Source organism: Macaca thibetana, chromosome 10 (assembly GCF_024542745.1).
Source record: "Macaca thibetana thibetana isolate TM-01 chromosome 10, ASM2454274v1, whole genome shotgun sequence".
Taxonomy (NCBI): domain Eukaryota; kingdom Metazoa; phylum Chordata; class Mammalia; order Primates; family Cercopithecidae; genus Macaca; species Macaca thibetana.
Window position 1 is genome coordinate 4,810,044 of NC_065587.1, and position 16,193 is coordinate 4,826,236.

At 52.2% G+C, this 16,193-nt stretch overlaps 1 protein-coding gene across 1 annotated transcript; it reads right to left on the bottom strand.

Moving 5' to 3' along the window:
- Positions 1 to 12,495: 12,495 nt before the first annotated feature.
- On the bottom strand, positions 12,496 to 14,709 carry LOC126963663 (translation initiation factor IF-2-like). The gene is made up of 2 exons (XM_050806141.1): positions 14,388 to 14,709; positions 12,496 to 13,969 (listed from the first exon to the last, which is right to left on the bottom strand). Exons 1-2 carry the CDS (start codon positions 14,544 to 14,546, stop codon positions 13,661 to 13,663), a joined length of 468 nt encoding a protein of 155 aa, XP_050662098.1. The 5' UTR covers positions 14,547 to 14,709; the 3' UTR covers positions 12,496 to 13,660.
- Positions 14,710 to 16,193: the final 1,484 nt, after the last annotated feature.

Genomic DNA, 16,193 nt, shown 5'->3' on the forward strand with positions numbered 1-16,193 from the left:
TCGAACCCCCAGGCTAGATTTTCTGCTGTCTGAGGGTCTGTCTGAGGTTGGCTTCCCTCCTCTGGTGCCCATTTCACCACCTCACCTTGTCCCTCTTTCTTGGGCCTGAGACTTGGCTGGGGCTGCTTGTCTACAGGGCCCAGGTTCTTGTGCTCTGGGGAAATGCATCCTGGAGCACGATGCCCCCAACACTGGGGGCTGTCTCTGGTATCCAGTGGGGCCGCTGGCTTCAAACGTGCCAGGAGGACAGATGCTACATGAAGCTGTGGGTCCTTGGCAGCCTCATGCCGGAGGCCCCAGGTCTGCAGCTCCAGTTTCTGGACCTCGTGATGGGCATCCTGGCCAGGCACTGTGTGTGCCTGCACACAGCTTTCTGCAGAAGGACAACTTCCTTGCTTCCCCAGAGGCTTGCAGGTGGGGACGTTCCTGTTGGACAATGGAGCCCAAACACCCAGTGGGGATCTCCCAGGAGAAGCTTGCTCCCGCCTCCCAAGAAAGGCTCTGAGCCTCTTTCCAAGTACTGGAAATGCCAAATGCGGTGGCCTGTCCCCATCCACCATTGCACAGAGTGACCCACACTGGGGGGCATTCACCTATCCAACTGTGAGGTCATTCAGTGCGTCCCGGGTGCCACTGTGCTGTGGGAATACAGAAGTTCCTGCCCACTCGAGGCTCCCAGTCTAGTGGGTGAATCATAATCTTGCCTGAGCAGGGCTACCTTGTGGGAAGATGATAAGGGCAGCACGCTCTGAGGGCCGTCCCAACGTGGAACGCTCAGCTCTGTTAGTCCTCAAGACGTCTCTGGAGACGGTGACCCAGACTCAGGGCTCAGGGTGACTGTCCACAGGCCAGCAGACTGGATAATGGCAGAGCAGGCGGGAGCTGGGGGCATGCCATCTTTACCACTACCTTACCTGCATCTGCTGGGAGACCCCAGCTCTGGACGTGCCTCTGGAGATCATGAAGGGCAACCTGCCTCATTGTTCAGGGGAAATTGAGGCTGAGAGAAGATGACCGCAGGCCCCACAGAGAGTCGTGTCAGAGTCCCAGAAGGGTCGTAGGCCCCAGGCTCCCCATCAGCCATTCCTGCAAGGTGCACCCGCGCTTCTGGCCGGGCAGAGGGCACTCAGGGCAGCTGGAGAGGGGGCCTTCTGGCGGGGGGGTGGAGGTGGAATCGGGTGGAGGCACCTGACAGCTAGGGTCGTGGGGAGCCCCTGGCAGAGTAAGTGGGGTCTCCTGGCAGCAGGGGAAGCTAGGGGAGGGGGCCTGGCAGGAGGGGACTCCCGGCAGGGAACGTGAGGGGCTCCCAGGCCGGACCGGGCCGCCCGCCCAGACGCGCTGCCAGGCTGATTAGCATGGGCGAGGGGCGCTGGCGCGGGGGCGCCGCCGGCCGAGCTGGCACGTCCCTCGCGGGCCCAGCTGGCCGGGCCGAGACACAAAGCGCCTCAGACGGTGGCGGTGCTCGGCCATTCACGCGCAGGGGCGTCCCGGGCGCGGGCGGCAAGGAATTCCCGCCGCCAGGGCGAAGAATAGCTCCTGGGCCGGGCGGGGCTGGGCCGCCCGGCGCTCCTGACCTTGAACCTTTGTGACTGGAGCGCATGCAAATCGCGGCGGGGCCGCGCCAAGCCCCGAGGGCGCTGCACCGCCCGGCGTGTCCGGGGAACAATGCGCCACTGTCCCCGCGCGGCGCCGCGGGCTGGGAACGGCGCGGAATGCCAATGCGGGCCCCGGCGCGGCGGGGCGCGGCCCACGGGCACGTGCGTGTGCGGGTGTGTGCGGGTGTGTCCGGGTGTGTGCATGTGTCTGCATGTTGGCCAGGGCTTAGCTGGATCCCGGGCCTAGCCCCGGACCCTGCGGCCCTGGCGACCCTCCTGGAGAGCGTCTCTTTGTGACCAGGTCCAAAAGATTTTAGACTCTTGTAGGTGACTGCCTCTTCCTCCTTCCTGCCCGTCTTATTTTTATTTTATTAGGTTGACTTTTAAAGATGCTATAAATGATCAGTAAGGAAATAAAGGCCGCCCCCAATAACCGTCCAAACCTAGGGACAGCCCTGCTACATGGAGAGGGGCTCTCTCGCCTCCTCTCTCCGCTTGGGGCAAATTCTTCCCCACAGCCCAGGGTGAACTTTCAATTCATCGTCTTGACTTTTTCCTGGAAAATAACATCTGTCATCAACCTTTTACCAATGTCCCTTGTAAAAACTGCATGGTCCTGTTTTCCTGGGCTGTGCCGCAGTCCCTGCCACTGGGGTTCCCTGTCACAGGGACAACAGCTTGTCTACAGGGTCTTCTGGGGCCGCAAGTGGATGTGCATAGAGAAAGGACAGGGACCTCACCAAGAGCTGCTAAACTACAATGTGCCTAAGTGAGCCCAGAAAGGCGCCAGGCCCACATGCGGGTCCTGTGGCACCTGTCCCCAACTGCTTAGACATGGTCTAAACAGACAAGACAGAAAAAGCACATGTGCCAGGTAGGCACCTGAAGCTGATTTTTATGCACCTGTGCTTGCCCAGGCGATTCCTGCACCTTCTGTAAATTTGGATTGGGCACATTTGTGATAGGCGACAGAACCAGAACCCAGAGTCTGATGTCCCAGCCCCGCAGCTGACTGTCGACCCGTCACTTGTCCTCCAGAGATTCGGTATTCTCACCTGATTAGGGGTCTGTGAGCGCTGCCTGCCTATGTTGCGGAGGCAGTGGCTGTGAGGGTCCCTGCGCATGTGCACACGCACACCAGTGTGGGGGGGGCACGCACACAGGTTCATTTCTGCTAAGGTGCTGGGGAGCTCAGCTCTGCCATGGCAAGGGCTCAGGACAGGAGGAAGAGGTTCAGAGAAGGTGATCTTGGGCAAGATGCTCCCTGTCTGGGCCTCGGTTTCCCCAGAGCTAAAAGAGGAGGTTGTAGAGACCTCTAAGCATGCTTCCGGGTTCCCCAGATATGCATGAATAAGATCAGTCTTTCAAGGATGGGGATGGCGTACAGGGCTGGATCCTTCCCAGCCAAGGTGCCTGGGATTATTGGCTTTCAGCAGCTGACTCACGGAGGCCTCCTTTGGGCTAAGCACTGGGACAGACCCCTGCCTCCCCAAAGGCTTGAGACACTGGTCTGCCATTTGGGGGCTGAGAGCCTGGCTAGAGGCAGGAGAGGTGGGGAGGGAAGATAAGGACACAGATGGTGAATGTGGTGAGAACGGAAGCATGAGGGGGTGGGCATGGTGCATGGGACAACAGAGGAGGCAATGGAGGAGTCCAGGAAGCCTTCCTGGGAGGTGGCCGCCTGAGTTGAGCCTCAAGGAAGATGAGCAGCTTCTCATCAGGAGAAGAATGTGGAGAGCGCTTTGGGCAGAAAGTTGCAGGCAGAGGGAGCACTACAGGGAGAAGATGCACTCAGGGAGCAGGAGCACTCAGAGAGAGAACACTCCAGGGAGAGGGAGCAAGAGGGTGCAGGGTGCACTGCAGGGAGAGGGAGCACTCAAGGGAGAGGGAGCACCCAAAGGAGAGGGAGCACCCAAAGGAGAGGGAGCACTGCAGGGAGAGGGTGCACTCAGGGAGAGGGAGTACTCAGGGAGAGAGAACACTCCAGGGAGAGGGAGCAAGAGGGTGCAGGGTGCACTGCAAGGAGAGGGAGCACTCAGGGAGAGGGAGCACTCAAAGGAGAGGGAGCACTGCAGGGAGAGGGTGCACTCAGGGAGCGGGAGTACTCAGGGAGAGAGAACACTACAGGGAGAGGGTTCAGGGTGCACTGCAGGGAGAGGACACCCTCAGGGAGAGGGAGCAGTGCAGAGAGAGGGAGCACTACAGGAAAAGGGAGCACTCCAGGAAGAGGGAGCACTCCAGAGAAAGGGAACACTCCAGGGAGAGGGAGCATTCCAGAGGAGGGAGCCCTTAGGGAGAAGGAACATTCCAAAAGAGGAAAGACACTCAGAATTCACTTTAAAGAAATCCCTTCCTCGGGCAAACTGTCCTATTTCTTTGCATTTATAGACATTCTGCCTCGTGGGTAGCCAGCAGGACTAGAAACACCAACATTCAAATAAAATATAGAAGAAGTCAGTCCAGCTAAAGGAAAAGTCAGGGTGGAAAAATGAGATTGTGGGAAGTGGGTGAGTTGAGGGAAAACAAAAACCAAAAAACAAAACAAACAAACAAAAAACAAACAGCCTGCCTTGAACTCTTGAAGAGTTGTAGGTTGGGAGGCCACAAATTTCTCAGTCCCAAGATTTGATCACCTTTAAGGAGCAGCTGGTTGCACAAGGAGTGGGCAGTTTGATTCTGGCCCCAAAAGTTGGAGGCCTGTGAGCTTCATGGCATCAGGTCCTTGCCATGGTCCCCTAACATCAGGGCAGGAGGCATATGGGGTGCACCTATCAGGGGCTGACTGAGTGGCAGCTGGGCCTACACGCCAGGGCTGCTGCTCTCAGAGTAGACAAAACCAGGAGGGGAGAGGAAGCCTCGATGTGGCAGGACATGCTGGATAGTGCACTTCAGGGTCTGGAGGACACCTGGGAAGGGGCTTGGCTCATACTTGGGAGTAAGGGATGGCTTCCTAGAGGAAGTAATGGTGAAGAGTTGGTCTAATGCTGGCAGGAAGGTAGAATCGCTGTAAAATGGGAATAAAAACAGTACCAACCTCCCAGGGTGGGTGGAGAGGAAGCAAGCCTGATATAGTCAGTTCTGGCGGCCACGGCACAGCTTCCAAGTCCTCATTTTGCGGGAAGTCTGGCTGCTCCAGGGGCAAGGCTGGGACATCCTGAGGGTGGCTGGGGAGGGAAATCCAGTTCTGAATTCTTGAGTCCTTTGTACTCCTACTAGTAAAATATAACTTCTGAAATGAAATTTATGTCACGATGGATGGATCTTCACTCCCAAAGACATGTTTGCAAAACAAACAAAAGCTTTAAAGGCTGCAGTCCCAGGGTGACTGCGGTGCTGTCAACCTCACTGACACATGGGCACCTTGGAGAGTCGGAGCTGGACAGGGCCCTGGTTTCTGGTGGACAGAAGGGGAGACTGAGGCTCTGGGGTTCTGGTCTAAAGTCAGGATGGGCCAGAGTGAGAACCAGTCTCCTGCCTTCTCGATCTTTCCACTACTTCACCGGATTCCTCGGATATTAGCAATGGAAAAGCCATCCCACGTTTGGGAAGGATCGAGTCATACTTTCCATCCTGGCTTCTTGCGAACACCTGGGTCTCGGTGAGTCCCCCACCCATCCCACCCAGAAAAGCTGGGCTGTGTCACCCAGGGGGCAGTTAATGAGGATGCTTTGGTGGTACTGACATCACGGACAGGGCTCCTGCATGGATCGGCCGCCTGGGCTCCAGCTGGCAGCACTGTGACCTGCCCCCTTGGCTGCCACCGCCCTAGGGTGGGGCCTTGGGCAGAGGGGCTGGCTCAGTGGGCAGCTGCCAGAGCTGGTGGGGGCTGGCCGGAGGGTATTGAAAAAGTCTTAGAGGTTTCTGGGCCCAGGAGAGAAGGAAGGGAGTGTGGACACTGGGCTCCTGTTTCACAGCATCCTCCCACCTTTGACCTCAGTGGTATGAGGGGAAGGAACCAACCCTGGAGCCGCCTGCCTGGCTTGACCCTGGCTCGCTACTCCTGGTCCTGTGTGCCTAGACAAGCTGATTCACCTCTCCGGCCTCAGTTTCCTTCTCTGTGAAATCAGATAACAACCGTAGGGTGTAAAGTGGAAACTGCAGGGAATTAGGAATTAGGATGGTGCCGGGCACATAGTAAGTGCTTAGTAAACACAAGGATCCTGGACTCTCCCTCCCTCCACACCCAGGCTGTTTTGACCTGTACTCTGTACTTCTGTTTGTCAGGCCTGAGGTCCCAAACTGCAAACTGCTCCGTGTGGATGGGCTGGGAGCTTCCTTTCTCCCTTATTCCCTCCCTCCTCCTTTTCTTCCTTTCTTTCCTTCCTTCCTTCCTTCCTTCCTTCCTTCCTCCCTCCCTCCCTCCCTCCCTCTTTCCCTTCCTTCCCTTCCCTTCCTCTCCCTCCTTCCTTCCCTTCCTCCTTTCTTCTCCTCCTTCTTCATCTCTCTTGTCTCTCTCTTCCTCTCTCTCTTCCTTCCTGCCTTCTTTCTGTAAACTTGATTACTGTCTGCTTCTGTGCTGGTCTCTATGCTACTTTCTAGAGACAGAAAGTAAAATTAGACAGATATCGACTCTATTATTCTGTGCTTACATTCTAGTACAAGGCAGCGGGCATTGGCCAAATCAGAGCAGCACTGTCCAACAGACCTTTCTGTGATGCTTGAAATGTTCCGCAACTGGACTTTCCAGTGAGGCAGCTGCCAGACACGTGGGACTGTTGAACACTTGAAAGGTGGCTCGTGTGACCCAGGAGCTGAATTTGGAATTTCATTTAATTTTAATTAATTTGCATTTATATTTATTTATTTTTGAGACAGGGTCTCACTCTGTTGCCCAGACTGGAGTGCAATGGCATGATCTTGGCTCACTGCAACCTCCGCCTCCCAGGCTCAAGTGATTCTCCTGCCTCAACTTCCCAACTGGCTGGGATTACAGGTGTGCACCACTACCGCTCAGCTAATTTTTGTATTTTTAGTAGAGATGAGGTTTCACCATGTTGGCCAGGCTGGTCTTGAACTCCTGACCTCAAATGATTCACCTACCTTGGCCTCCCAAAGTGTTGGGATTGCAGGTGTGAGCCACCGCCTCACTCGCAGCCTGCATTTATATTTAAATAGTAACACGTGGCTAGTGGCTACCATATTAGATGGCACAGATCCAGAGTTACACTCCCACCACATCACCCTGTATTATTTCTCCATAACACTTATTATACTTATAATAAGTGCTTGTTTGGGTACACATTTTTTTTTTTTTTAAATAAGGGATGGATGGAGCAACAGGCAACCATTGAGAAAGATGAAATGAAATTAGATCCATGTCTCTCTTCTTGTACCAAAATAAATTTGAGATGGGTTAAGAATCTTAAGGTAATAAAAAAAATTAAAAAAAAAAAATCTTAAGGTTAAAAAAAATGAAACCATAAATACACTAGGATGAAGTATACATACATATTTACCTAATTTTGAGGTTGAGCAATATCTTCCTAAGCAGGGAGACTCAGATCAGGGCCACAAAGAAAAGAATGGAGAACATATATACGGTTTTGTTTCCATGTTGGTAGGAAACAGTATAAGCAGAGTGCAAAGGCAAACAACAAACTGAGAAAAACTATGTGCTGGACAAAATACTTCTGACATAACTGTATTCGTCCGTTTCCACACTGCTATAAAGAAATACCCAAAACTATGTAATATATTCTTTATCTATTTATTTGTTTGAGATGGAGTCTCACTTTTTGCCCAGGCGGGAGTGCAGTGGTGTGATCTCGGCTCACTGCAAACTCCGCCTCCCAGGTTCAAGTGATTCTCCTGCCTCAGTCTCCCGAGTAGCTGGGATTACAGGCACATGCCACCACGCCCAGCTAATTTTTGCATTTTTTAAGTAGAGACAGGGTTTTGCCATGTTGGCCACGCTGGTCTCAAACTCTTGAACTCAACTGATCCACCCGCCTCGGCCTCCCAAAGTGCTGGGATTATAGGCGTGAGCCACTGAGACCGCCCAAGACTAGGTAATTTATAAAGGAAAGAGGTTTAATTGACTCAAGTTCCACATGACTGGGGAGGCCTCGGGAAACTTACAATCATAACTGAAGACAAACCGGAAGCAGAGACCTCCTTCATAACGCAGCGGGAGAGAGAAGTGCAGAGTGAAGGGAAAAGAGCCCTTTATAAAACCATCAGATCTCGTGAGAACTCACTCAGTATCATGAGAACAGCACAGGGGAACCACCCCCATGATCCAATCACCTCCCACCAGATTCCTCCCCCCACCACATGGGGATTATACTTCGGATTACAATTCAAGATGAGATCTGGGTGGGGACACAGCACCAGACCTTATCAGTAACATATGAAAGTCTCTTTGTAAGTAAATAGGACAAAATATTTGCAAAGGATATGGGAAGGAGATTTACAGAAGAGAAACTTCAAATTGCCAATATAACTGTGAAAAATGTTCAATTTCAAAGGATCCAAATTAGACTAAGATAAAATTTTCAGCTATTAGATTGGAAAAACTTATAAAAAGATCATTAAAAATACTTATAAAAAATTATAAGTACCAGTAAGTGTTCAGGGAATGAACATACTTATGTGTTGCTGGTGAGACAGCAAATTCTGAAAATGTAACATTCTTACATTTGCTGGTGAGACAGCAAATTCTGAAAATGTCCTCAAGGCAAAGTGGGCAACATTAATTCATTAAACAAATATTTATTGAGCTCCTCTGTGCCTCAGGCATGTGGTAACAACATACAGCCTGTCCTAGCTCTCATTTCCTTTCCAGTGTAGTGCAGGAGATAGACATTAAAGAAGAAACTATACAAACAAGTTCATAATTGATGCAGTTGTAGAAAGTACTTATAAATGTGTTTGATAAGGGGTCCTAACCTGGTCAGGGTCATTGGAAAGACTTCCCTAAGGGGGTGATTCTTAAGCCAAGTCTAGCACAATGAGACAAATTTGGGGAGGAGAATAGTGAGGGAAACTGTCTGGACAGGGAAAGTGGCAGGGTGAAAGCTCTGATGAACTCTGGGATGGTTCAGTTGTCTACCCTGCCATACCTGTCATTCCTGGAGTGCTCTGGCCCTGGCTGGTTTTCCCTGATTCCACTCCTGATTCCACAGCTGCTATGATATATTAGCTACAATACCCAGTTTTCAACGGAAAATTACTAGATGAAGAAACAGGAAAATGCGTTTCATAAAGAAGCTAACAGTTGTAATCTCTGGGCCCAGAATTTAGATTTAGCAGTTACAGACTTCAAAGTACCTGTTATAAATATGTTTGAAGAATTAAAGAAAAATAGGTTCATAGGAAAATATGTTCAAGGAATTAAATGAAAATATGATACCAATGAGTGAAGAGAGAATTTGCACAGACAAATGGACACATTAGTGAGAATTCTAGAGCTGAAAAGGACAATAACGAAATTTAAAAAATTCATTAGATGGGCTCCAGTTCTGGAGATGGCAGAAAAACAAAGGACCAGTAAACTTGAAGACACATCAGCAGAAAATATTTAACTCGAAGAAAAGAGGGAAATAGAATTGGAGTAAAAAGGCTGGGCATGGTGGCTCATGCCTCACTTTGGGAGGCCAAGGCGGGTGGGCCACCTGAAGTCAGGAGTTCGAGTCCAGCCTGGCCAATATGGTGAAACCCCATCTCTACTAAAAATATAAAAATTAGGCCAGGCGCGGTGGCTCAAGCCTGTAATCCCAGCACTTTGGGAGGCCGAGACGGGTGGATCACGAGGTCAGGAGATCGAGACCATCCTGGCTAACACGGTGAAACCCCGTCTTTACTAAAAAAAAATACAAAAAAATTAGCCCAGCGAGGTGGCGGGCGCCTGTAGTCCCAGCTACTCGGGAGGCTGAGGCAGGAGAATGGCGTGAACCCGGGAGGCGGAGCTTGCAGTGAGCCGAGATTGCGCCACTGCACTCCAGCCTGGGCGACAGAGCGAGACTCCGTCTCAAAAAAAAAAAAAAAAAAAAAAATATATATATATATATATATATATATATATAAATTAGCCAAGTGTGGTGGCAGGTGCCTGTAATCCCAGCTACTTGGGAGGCTGAGGCAGGAGAATTGCTTGAACTCAGGAGATGGAGGTTGCAGTGAGCCAAGATTATGCTACTGCACTTCAGTCTGGGTGACAGTGAGACTCTGTCTCGAAAAAAAAAAAAAGGAGAAAAAAGAAAAGAATGTCAGTGTCCTCTTGGACAGTACCAAGCACCACAAATACATGTAGTTGGAGTCCCAGAAGGAGAAGAGAGAGACATAGGGGCAGAATAAATTTGAGGAAATAATGGTTGAAAACTTCTCAGTATTAATGGAAAGCATTAACTTGCAGATCCAAAAAGCTCAACAAACCCCAAGCAGAGTAAACACAAGTAAAATCACTCCTAGGCCAATCACAGTCAAATTTCTTTTTTTTTTTTTTTTTTTTTTTGAGACGGAGTCTCGCTCTGTCGCCCAGGCTGGAGTGCGGTGGCCGGATCTCAGCTCACTGCAAGCTCTGCCTCCCAGGTTCACGCCATTCTCCTGCCTCAGCCTCCCGAGTAGCTGGGACTACAGGCGCCCACCACCTCGCCCGGCTATTTTTTTGTATTTTTTTAGTAGAGACGGGGTTTCACCGTGTTAGCCAGGATGGTCTCGATCTCCTGACCTCGTGATCCACCCGTCTCGGCCTCCCAAAGTGCTGGGATTACAGGCTTGAGCCACCGCGCCCGGCCCACAGTCAAATTTCTAAAAATCAAGGGCTAAGGAAAAATTTTGAAAGGTTTGGAAGATAAAAAAAAAATGACTTGTCCAATAAAGGGGAATTATGACATAACAGCAAGTAGCTTCCTAAAAAAGAGGGAGTGCAAATTCAGAGGCTGCCTCGTTTATCTAATCAGAGGCCCAAGAGTAGACATTAGTGAGAAGGAAAGATAATTAATATTTAGTGATATATTACACACGAATCCCCTAGAACTGAAGGAAGAGGTGAGTCCCTCAGATTGGAAGAGATCAGTGAATGCCAAGTAGGACAAATGAAAGAACAAAAATTAAAATCTCAACATTCCACTAGAAGGTACCTCATAATGGAATTTCAGAACATCTAGGAAAGAGAGAAAAGAAATCTAAAGCTACTAGTAAAAAAAAAAAAAATCATAAATCTACTAATAAATAAAAGCTACTGCTTCTAGAGAAAATTCATCAGATTGACATCAGATCCTCATCAGTCATAAGCAGTGTTCCTGTTTACCAGCAATTGCAAGTTAGAAGATGTAACAAAACTTAAATCTCCCATTTATGGTAATGCTAAAACATACAAGAAGCCTGACACGAAATCTCTCAAGGAATATGTTAAAAAAAAAAAAAAAAAAAAAAAAAAAGATGGGATTTCTGTGACAAGCTGATTCTGTAATTCATATGGGAATGGAAATGTCCAAGAATAGCCGGGGAAAGCAGAAGAAGAACTAGATGGTGAGAACTTGCCCTACTAGATTATAAGATGTACACAGGAATTAGGCCGGGTGCAGTGGCTCATGCCTGTAATGCCAGCACTTTAGGAGGCTGAGGCGGATCACCTGAGGTCTGGAGTTTGAGACCAGCCTTGCCAACACAGTGAAACTCTGTCTCTACTAAAAATACAAAAATTGGCCAGGTGTGGTGGCAGGCACCTGTAATCCCAGCTACTCAGGAGGCTGTGGCAGGAGAATCACTGGAACCTCGGAGGCAGAGGCTGCAGTGAGCCGAGACCATACCACTGCACTCCAGCCTAGTTGACTCCACTTCAAAACAAAACAAAACAAAACAAAACAAAAACATAAGAAAAGCAATACTTTTTTCTCTTTGTTTTTTTCCTTTTTTTTGACACGGAGTCACACTGTGTCGTCAGGCTGGAGTGCAGTGGTGCAATCTCAGCTCACTGCAACCTCTGCCTCCCGGGTTCCAGCAATTCTCCTAACTCAGCCTCCTGAGTAGTTGGGATTACAGGCGCCTACCACCATGCCTGGCTAAATTTTATATTTTTAGTAGAGACAGGGTTTCACCTTGTTGGCCAGGCTGGTCTCAAACTCCCGACTTCAGGTGATCCGCCTGCCTTAGCCTCCCAAAGTGCTGGGATTATAGGCATGAGCCACCGCACCCGTGCAAAAAGCAATACTTTAAGTCAACTTGCAAAAAATTGAGTGTGTTTCTATATGGGTTGCGAAGATGCCTTCAACAAGGTACAGAAAACACAAATCACAGATGAAACCATTGGTTAATGATAACATCACTTCATGACAAAATATAGCAAAGTGAAAAGGTAAGTGACATAGAGGAAAAAAATGTCATAGGCTTGGAAATGGGTTTACGGGGGGTGTCCTTTCAGTGGTGTGCTGAGTGGCTGAGTGGTATCTGTCTAGTGACCCCGCTGGGAATGATCTGATTCCATGGGGTCCTTCTTCAACTGCTGTGCTATGGACTAAGCTATTTTACAGCTCTGTCAGGGGAGAAGTTAACTTATAGAAAACCAATTATAAGGCCAATGATCCAGCCCATAGAATGCAAATGAATTTTGCTCCATAGAGATTGAATTGAATTCTGTCCCATGGAAAAGATAATCCCAAACAGTACACTTTATTGCCCTCTACGATATTAAGCACTTTGCACCAATAAGCAAATCTGTTTCGGCTTTCCTCGTTGCCTACACAGCTGTCTTTCCGATTCTCCTTTGAACTGGTTTTAACATCTTACTGGTTCCCTTATTAATGAGTTAAATAAAATCTTAGGTGTGTTCAATTTTTATTTTGTATGAGAACCATGATTTTGCCTCTAAACATTAATCTTTATCTACAAGAGTTTGAATTCATAATATATGTAAGAACAAAAGGAGGTCCTATACATTAACAAAAAGACAAAAATCCAATTAAACACGAATGAAGTTTTTATGCAGAGAAGAAATAACCTCATTAGTAATCAGAGAAAGTAAAATTAAAACAACAGCTTCTCATTTTTCACTCACAGCAGGTTTCAGCTGCTCTGAAGTGGTGGCCATTGTCAGGATAGGGCCTGGGAACTGGGGAGGGGCTGGCCAGGGCAGAGTTATCTGTGAGGTCTGAATATCTTTAAAAAGAAAGATCCCCTGGGCTCCTGGGGGCGGGGTGTAGGGCCGTAGGGGACATTGGCAGTCGCCCAGGTGAGAGGGTTCAGATCTGTGTACATTTTATTGTAGCAGAGATACTGCAAGGGGGAGGGGGGGTCCGGGTGGCTTGGGGCATCTGGGGCTCTGGCAGTGACATCCCTGGGGGCTGACATCTGCCTCTGCCCTGAGGCCTGCAGAAGGAGTCCAGTCTTCTCTTGCCAACCAGCGAGACAGAGGTCAGAAGTCATGAGGAGCCCCCATCCAGAAGTGGCGGGTGCCCTGGCTCAGCTCCAAGAAGCCCTCATGGGTTGGGACATTGGAGGAGGCATTCTTGATCTCAACAGGGTGACCCAGTGGAGATGTGGGGCTGCTGCAGGTGGCTGGGGGTTGGAGGTCTTTCCGCTGTGTGGACATAGAGAAGCCAGAGACCGCGGAGGTGTGTGCCTGTCTCCTGGCCCAGGCCTGCTGCTGCTGGCCCCGTCCTCTCCACCCAACCCCCCTTTGGGCAGGTGGCCTCAGAAATATTGGAGGGGATGGCCAGGCGCAGTGGCTCACGCCTGTAATCCCAGTACTTTGGGAGGCTAAGGCGGATGGTTCACTTGAGGTCAGGAGTTCGAGACCAGCCTGACCAACATGCTGAAACCCCGTAAAAAATACAAAATTAGCCAAGCGTGGTAGCACACGCCTGTAATCCCAGCTACTTGGGAGGCTGAGGCAGGAGAATCGCTTGAAGTGGGGAGACGGAGGTTGCGGTGAGCAGAGATCGCGCCACTGCACTCCAGCCTGGGCGACAAGAGCGAAACTCTCTCAAAAAAAAAAAAAAAAAAAAAAAAAAAAAAAAAAGAAAAGAAAAGAAAAGAAAGGAAAAAGAAATACTGGAGGGGACTTGGGGTCCAGGGCTGGGCAGGGCTGAAGGCGTAAACATGTGAGAGTCTGGAGCCGGGTGAGGTCACGATAAGACAGGCGGGACAGGAACAGCGCAGTGGGTACCACGCGAGACACAGGGTGGGCGGGGCCAGCCAGGCCCGGAGCTGGCTGCCACCGGCTGCGGCAGGAGGGAGCCGGCTGCCGCCATTTCAGTGCAGGGTGGCGACAACCCCAGTCTGGAGGGGGCTGAGACCCGTGCTGGGGGCCGCCCGGGGTAGATCCTGTCTTGAAGGTCCGGCGGTGGGAGGGAGGGAAGGTGGCCGCGGGTGGAGGTGGGCGTGGCGCCAAGGGCGGTGTTCGCTGAAGAGCGAGAGTCGGAGCCCGCTGGCTGCTGCAGGGAAGGGAGCGGCGGAAGATGCGGAGATAGAGGGAGGTTCCCAGGAAGGCAGAGGGAACGGGCAGGCCCGGAGGAGCAGGCGGGAATGTGGAGGGGGGTTGGAACCGCAGCACAGAGGGTTTGGGCTCACAAAGGTGAAGGATGTCCCCCGGGAAGCCAGCGGGCACGGCAGCGACTTGCCCGGGTTCCGGGCCTGACTTTCACACACCCCCACCCTGCACCTGGACGGTGACGATCTGCTGGGCCCGGTGGCGCCTGGGAAGGCAGCCGGGGGGAGGTCCGAGTTACTGGAAAGTGCAAGTTCCAACCCAGAGCTGCGCTGAGCAGGGCCGGGCTGCTGGGGCGCCCAGGGCTGCAGGTCCTGGCGGGGCCTCTGGGAACGCGGAGGGCGCTGACTCAGGCCCTGACTCACCAGGGGCTGCCCTGCGGGGGATCTGGGTCCGCCGGGTCCGCCGGGTCCGCGTAGCCACTCAGGTCTGCCCCCCAGCGACCTTTCTTGGGAATGTTCCAGAGCGGTTCTTACTCCTTTCTGGAGGGTGGCTTCCTTCCTCCTCCCAGAGTTCAAAGCCATTTTCTGCACTTCGCCCCATGGCCTCTGAGCTCAGAGTTCACCCCTCATGGAGCTGGAAGGGACGGTTTCTAGAGAGGCCTCCGTGCTTGGACCGGGATGAAAATCCTTCACCGTCTTCAATGCAACAAAGCTGTTCACGGACCCCCAGTGCCATTCTCTCATTCATGTGTTCATTCGTCCCTCATACAGTCACTCATTTATTCAGCCCATGTGTTCGCTGAGGGCCCCGTGCAGGGCTGGGGATGCTGCCATGGAGGGGGCGGAGGCACCCTTGCCCCGGAGGGAGCTCCTGTGAATTTCACTGCCAGCAGCCAGGAGGGTGGTGAAAGGCTATGGAGCCTGAGTCGGGCCAGGCTGGGGAAGGCCTCCTGGGTGATGAGGGCGGAGGTGGGTGCAGCGCGGCGGAGTCCAGGAAGCCCCGAGAGGAGGCCGCCAAGGTGTGGTGGGTCAGGACAGGTGAGGGCAAGGGAGTGGAGATGGGCACAAGGCCTGGCTGGCGCCGTGGAAGGTGCAGCCACCCAGACCCCCAGAAGGAGGCTGTGTGGGGCCGCAGGACACCTGGAGGCCATGGGACAGGAGGGAGACCCTGATGCAGTGCCTGCCTGTGGGTTCCCTGCCCCTACACACCCCCGTCTTGGAACTCCCTCCAGGGCACACAGTCCTCAGCTGTGGTCCCTTCAGGGTTGGCCCGAAGGTCCTGGCTTCCCTGGGTCAGCCCCATCGATCCTTAGCGTAAGGTCCAGCCCATTCTGCCCAACTCAGGCCAGCTCTGGTCCCTTCCAGCTGCAGAGCTTGCACAGGGTCAGGCACGCACAGGGTCCAAGTGCTGCCCCTGCCCACCCGTGTCCTTCCCCTCAGTCCCCAGTGTTGACTCCAGGGCGGCCCTGACTTCCTGCTGGTGCGAGCTTGCCTCGGAGGCAGCTTTCGGGGGCCCATGTGGCTGCCGGTCATCAGAGCATGCTGCTGCCTGCCCCTGGGCTCTGGGCTATGGGGCTGAGACCCCACGAGCTCCCCTGCGTGGTCGGGTGGTCCAGCCCCAAGTGGGGAAGTGGCACGGGGAGAGGGGCTGGGAATGCCACTGCCAGGGAGCCCACAGGGACACAGACAAGGGAGCTTCTGCAGGCCTGGGAGCTGCTCTGTAGACAGCACCCCTTGCCCTGGGCCCCATCCTTATCTCCTTTCTCCTTAAAATCAGAGCCTCTCTCCGGCAGGCCTGCCCAGTGTCCCTCAGCTCTGGGTCCTTCTAGCCTCAGTGCCCCTCGGCTTCCCACGCTGCTGAGTCACAATGATTGGGATGACAGGGTCCCGCCTCCTCTGCCTCTGAGTTCCAGGACCGCAGACGCCATTGTAACCCACGCACCCACAGAGGCCTCTCTGTGAGCTCCTGTCCTGCTCTGGGTCTCCCCAGAAGCCGGTCCTGAAGCAAAGATTCATGTGAGTGCCCCAGTCCAGGGCACTCTGCTAGTGGAGCCAGCACCGCCTGGCCCTGGGCTCTGTCTCAGGAGCCTGAGCTGGGAGGGCAGGCCTCCGAGTTGCCCCTGTGGAGGGCTTTTGTCCCCAGCTCCATTCCTCCCCCCGGGAGGGCCGCCTCCTGCACTGCACTCTGGCATTCTGGGTTTGCCTGGCTTGGGGCCAAAGACAGCATCT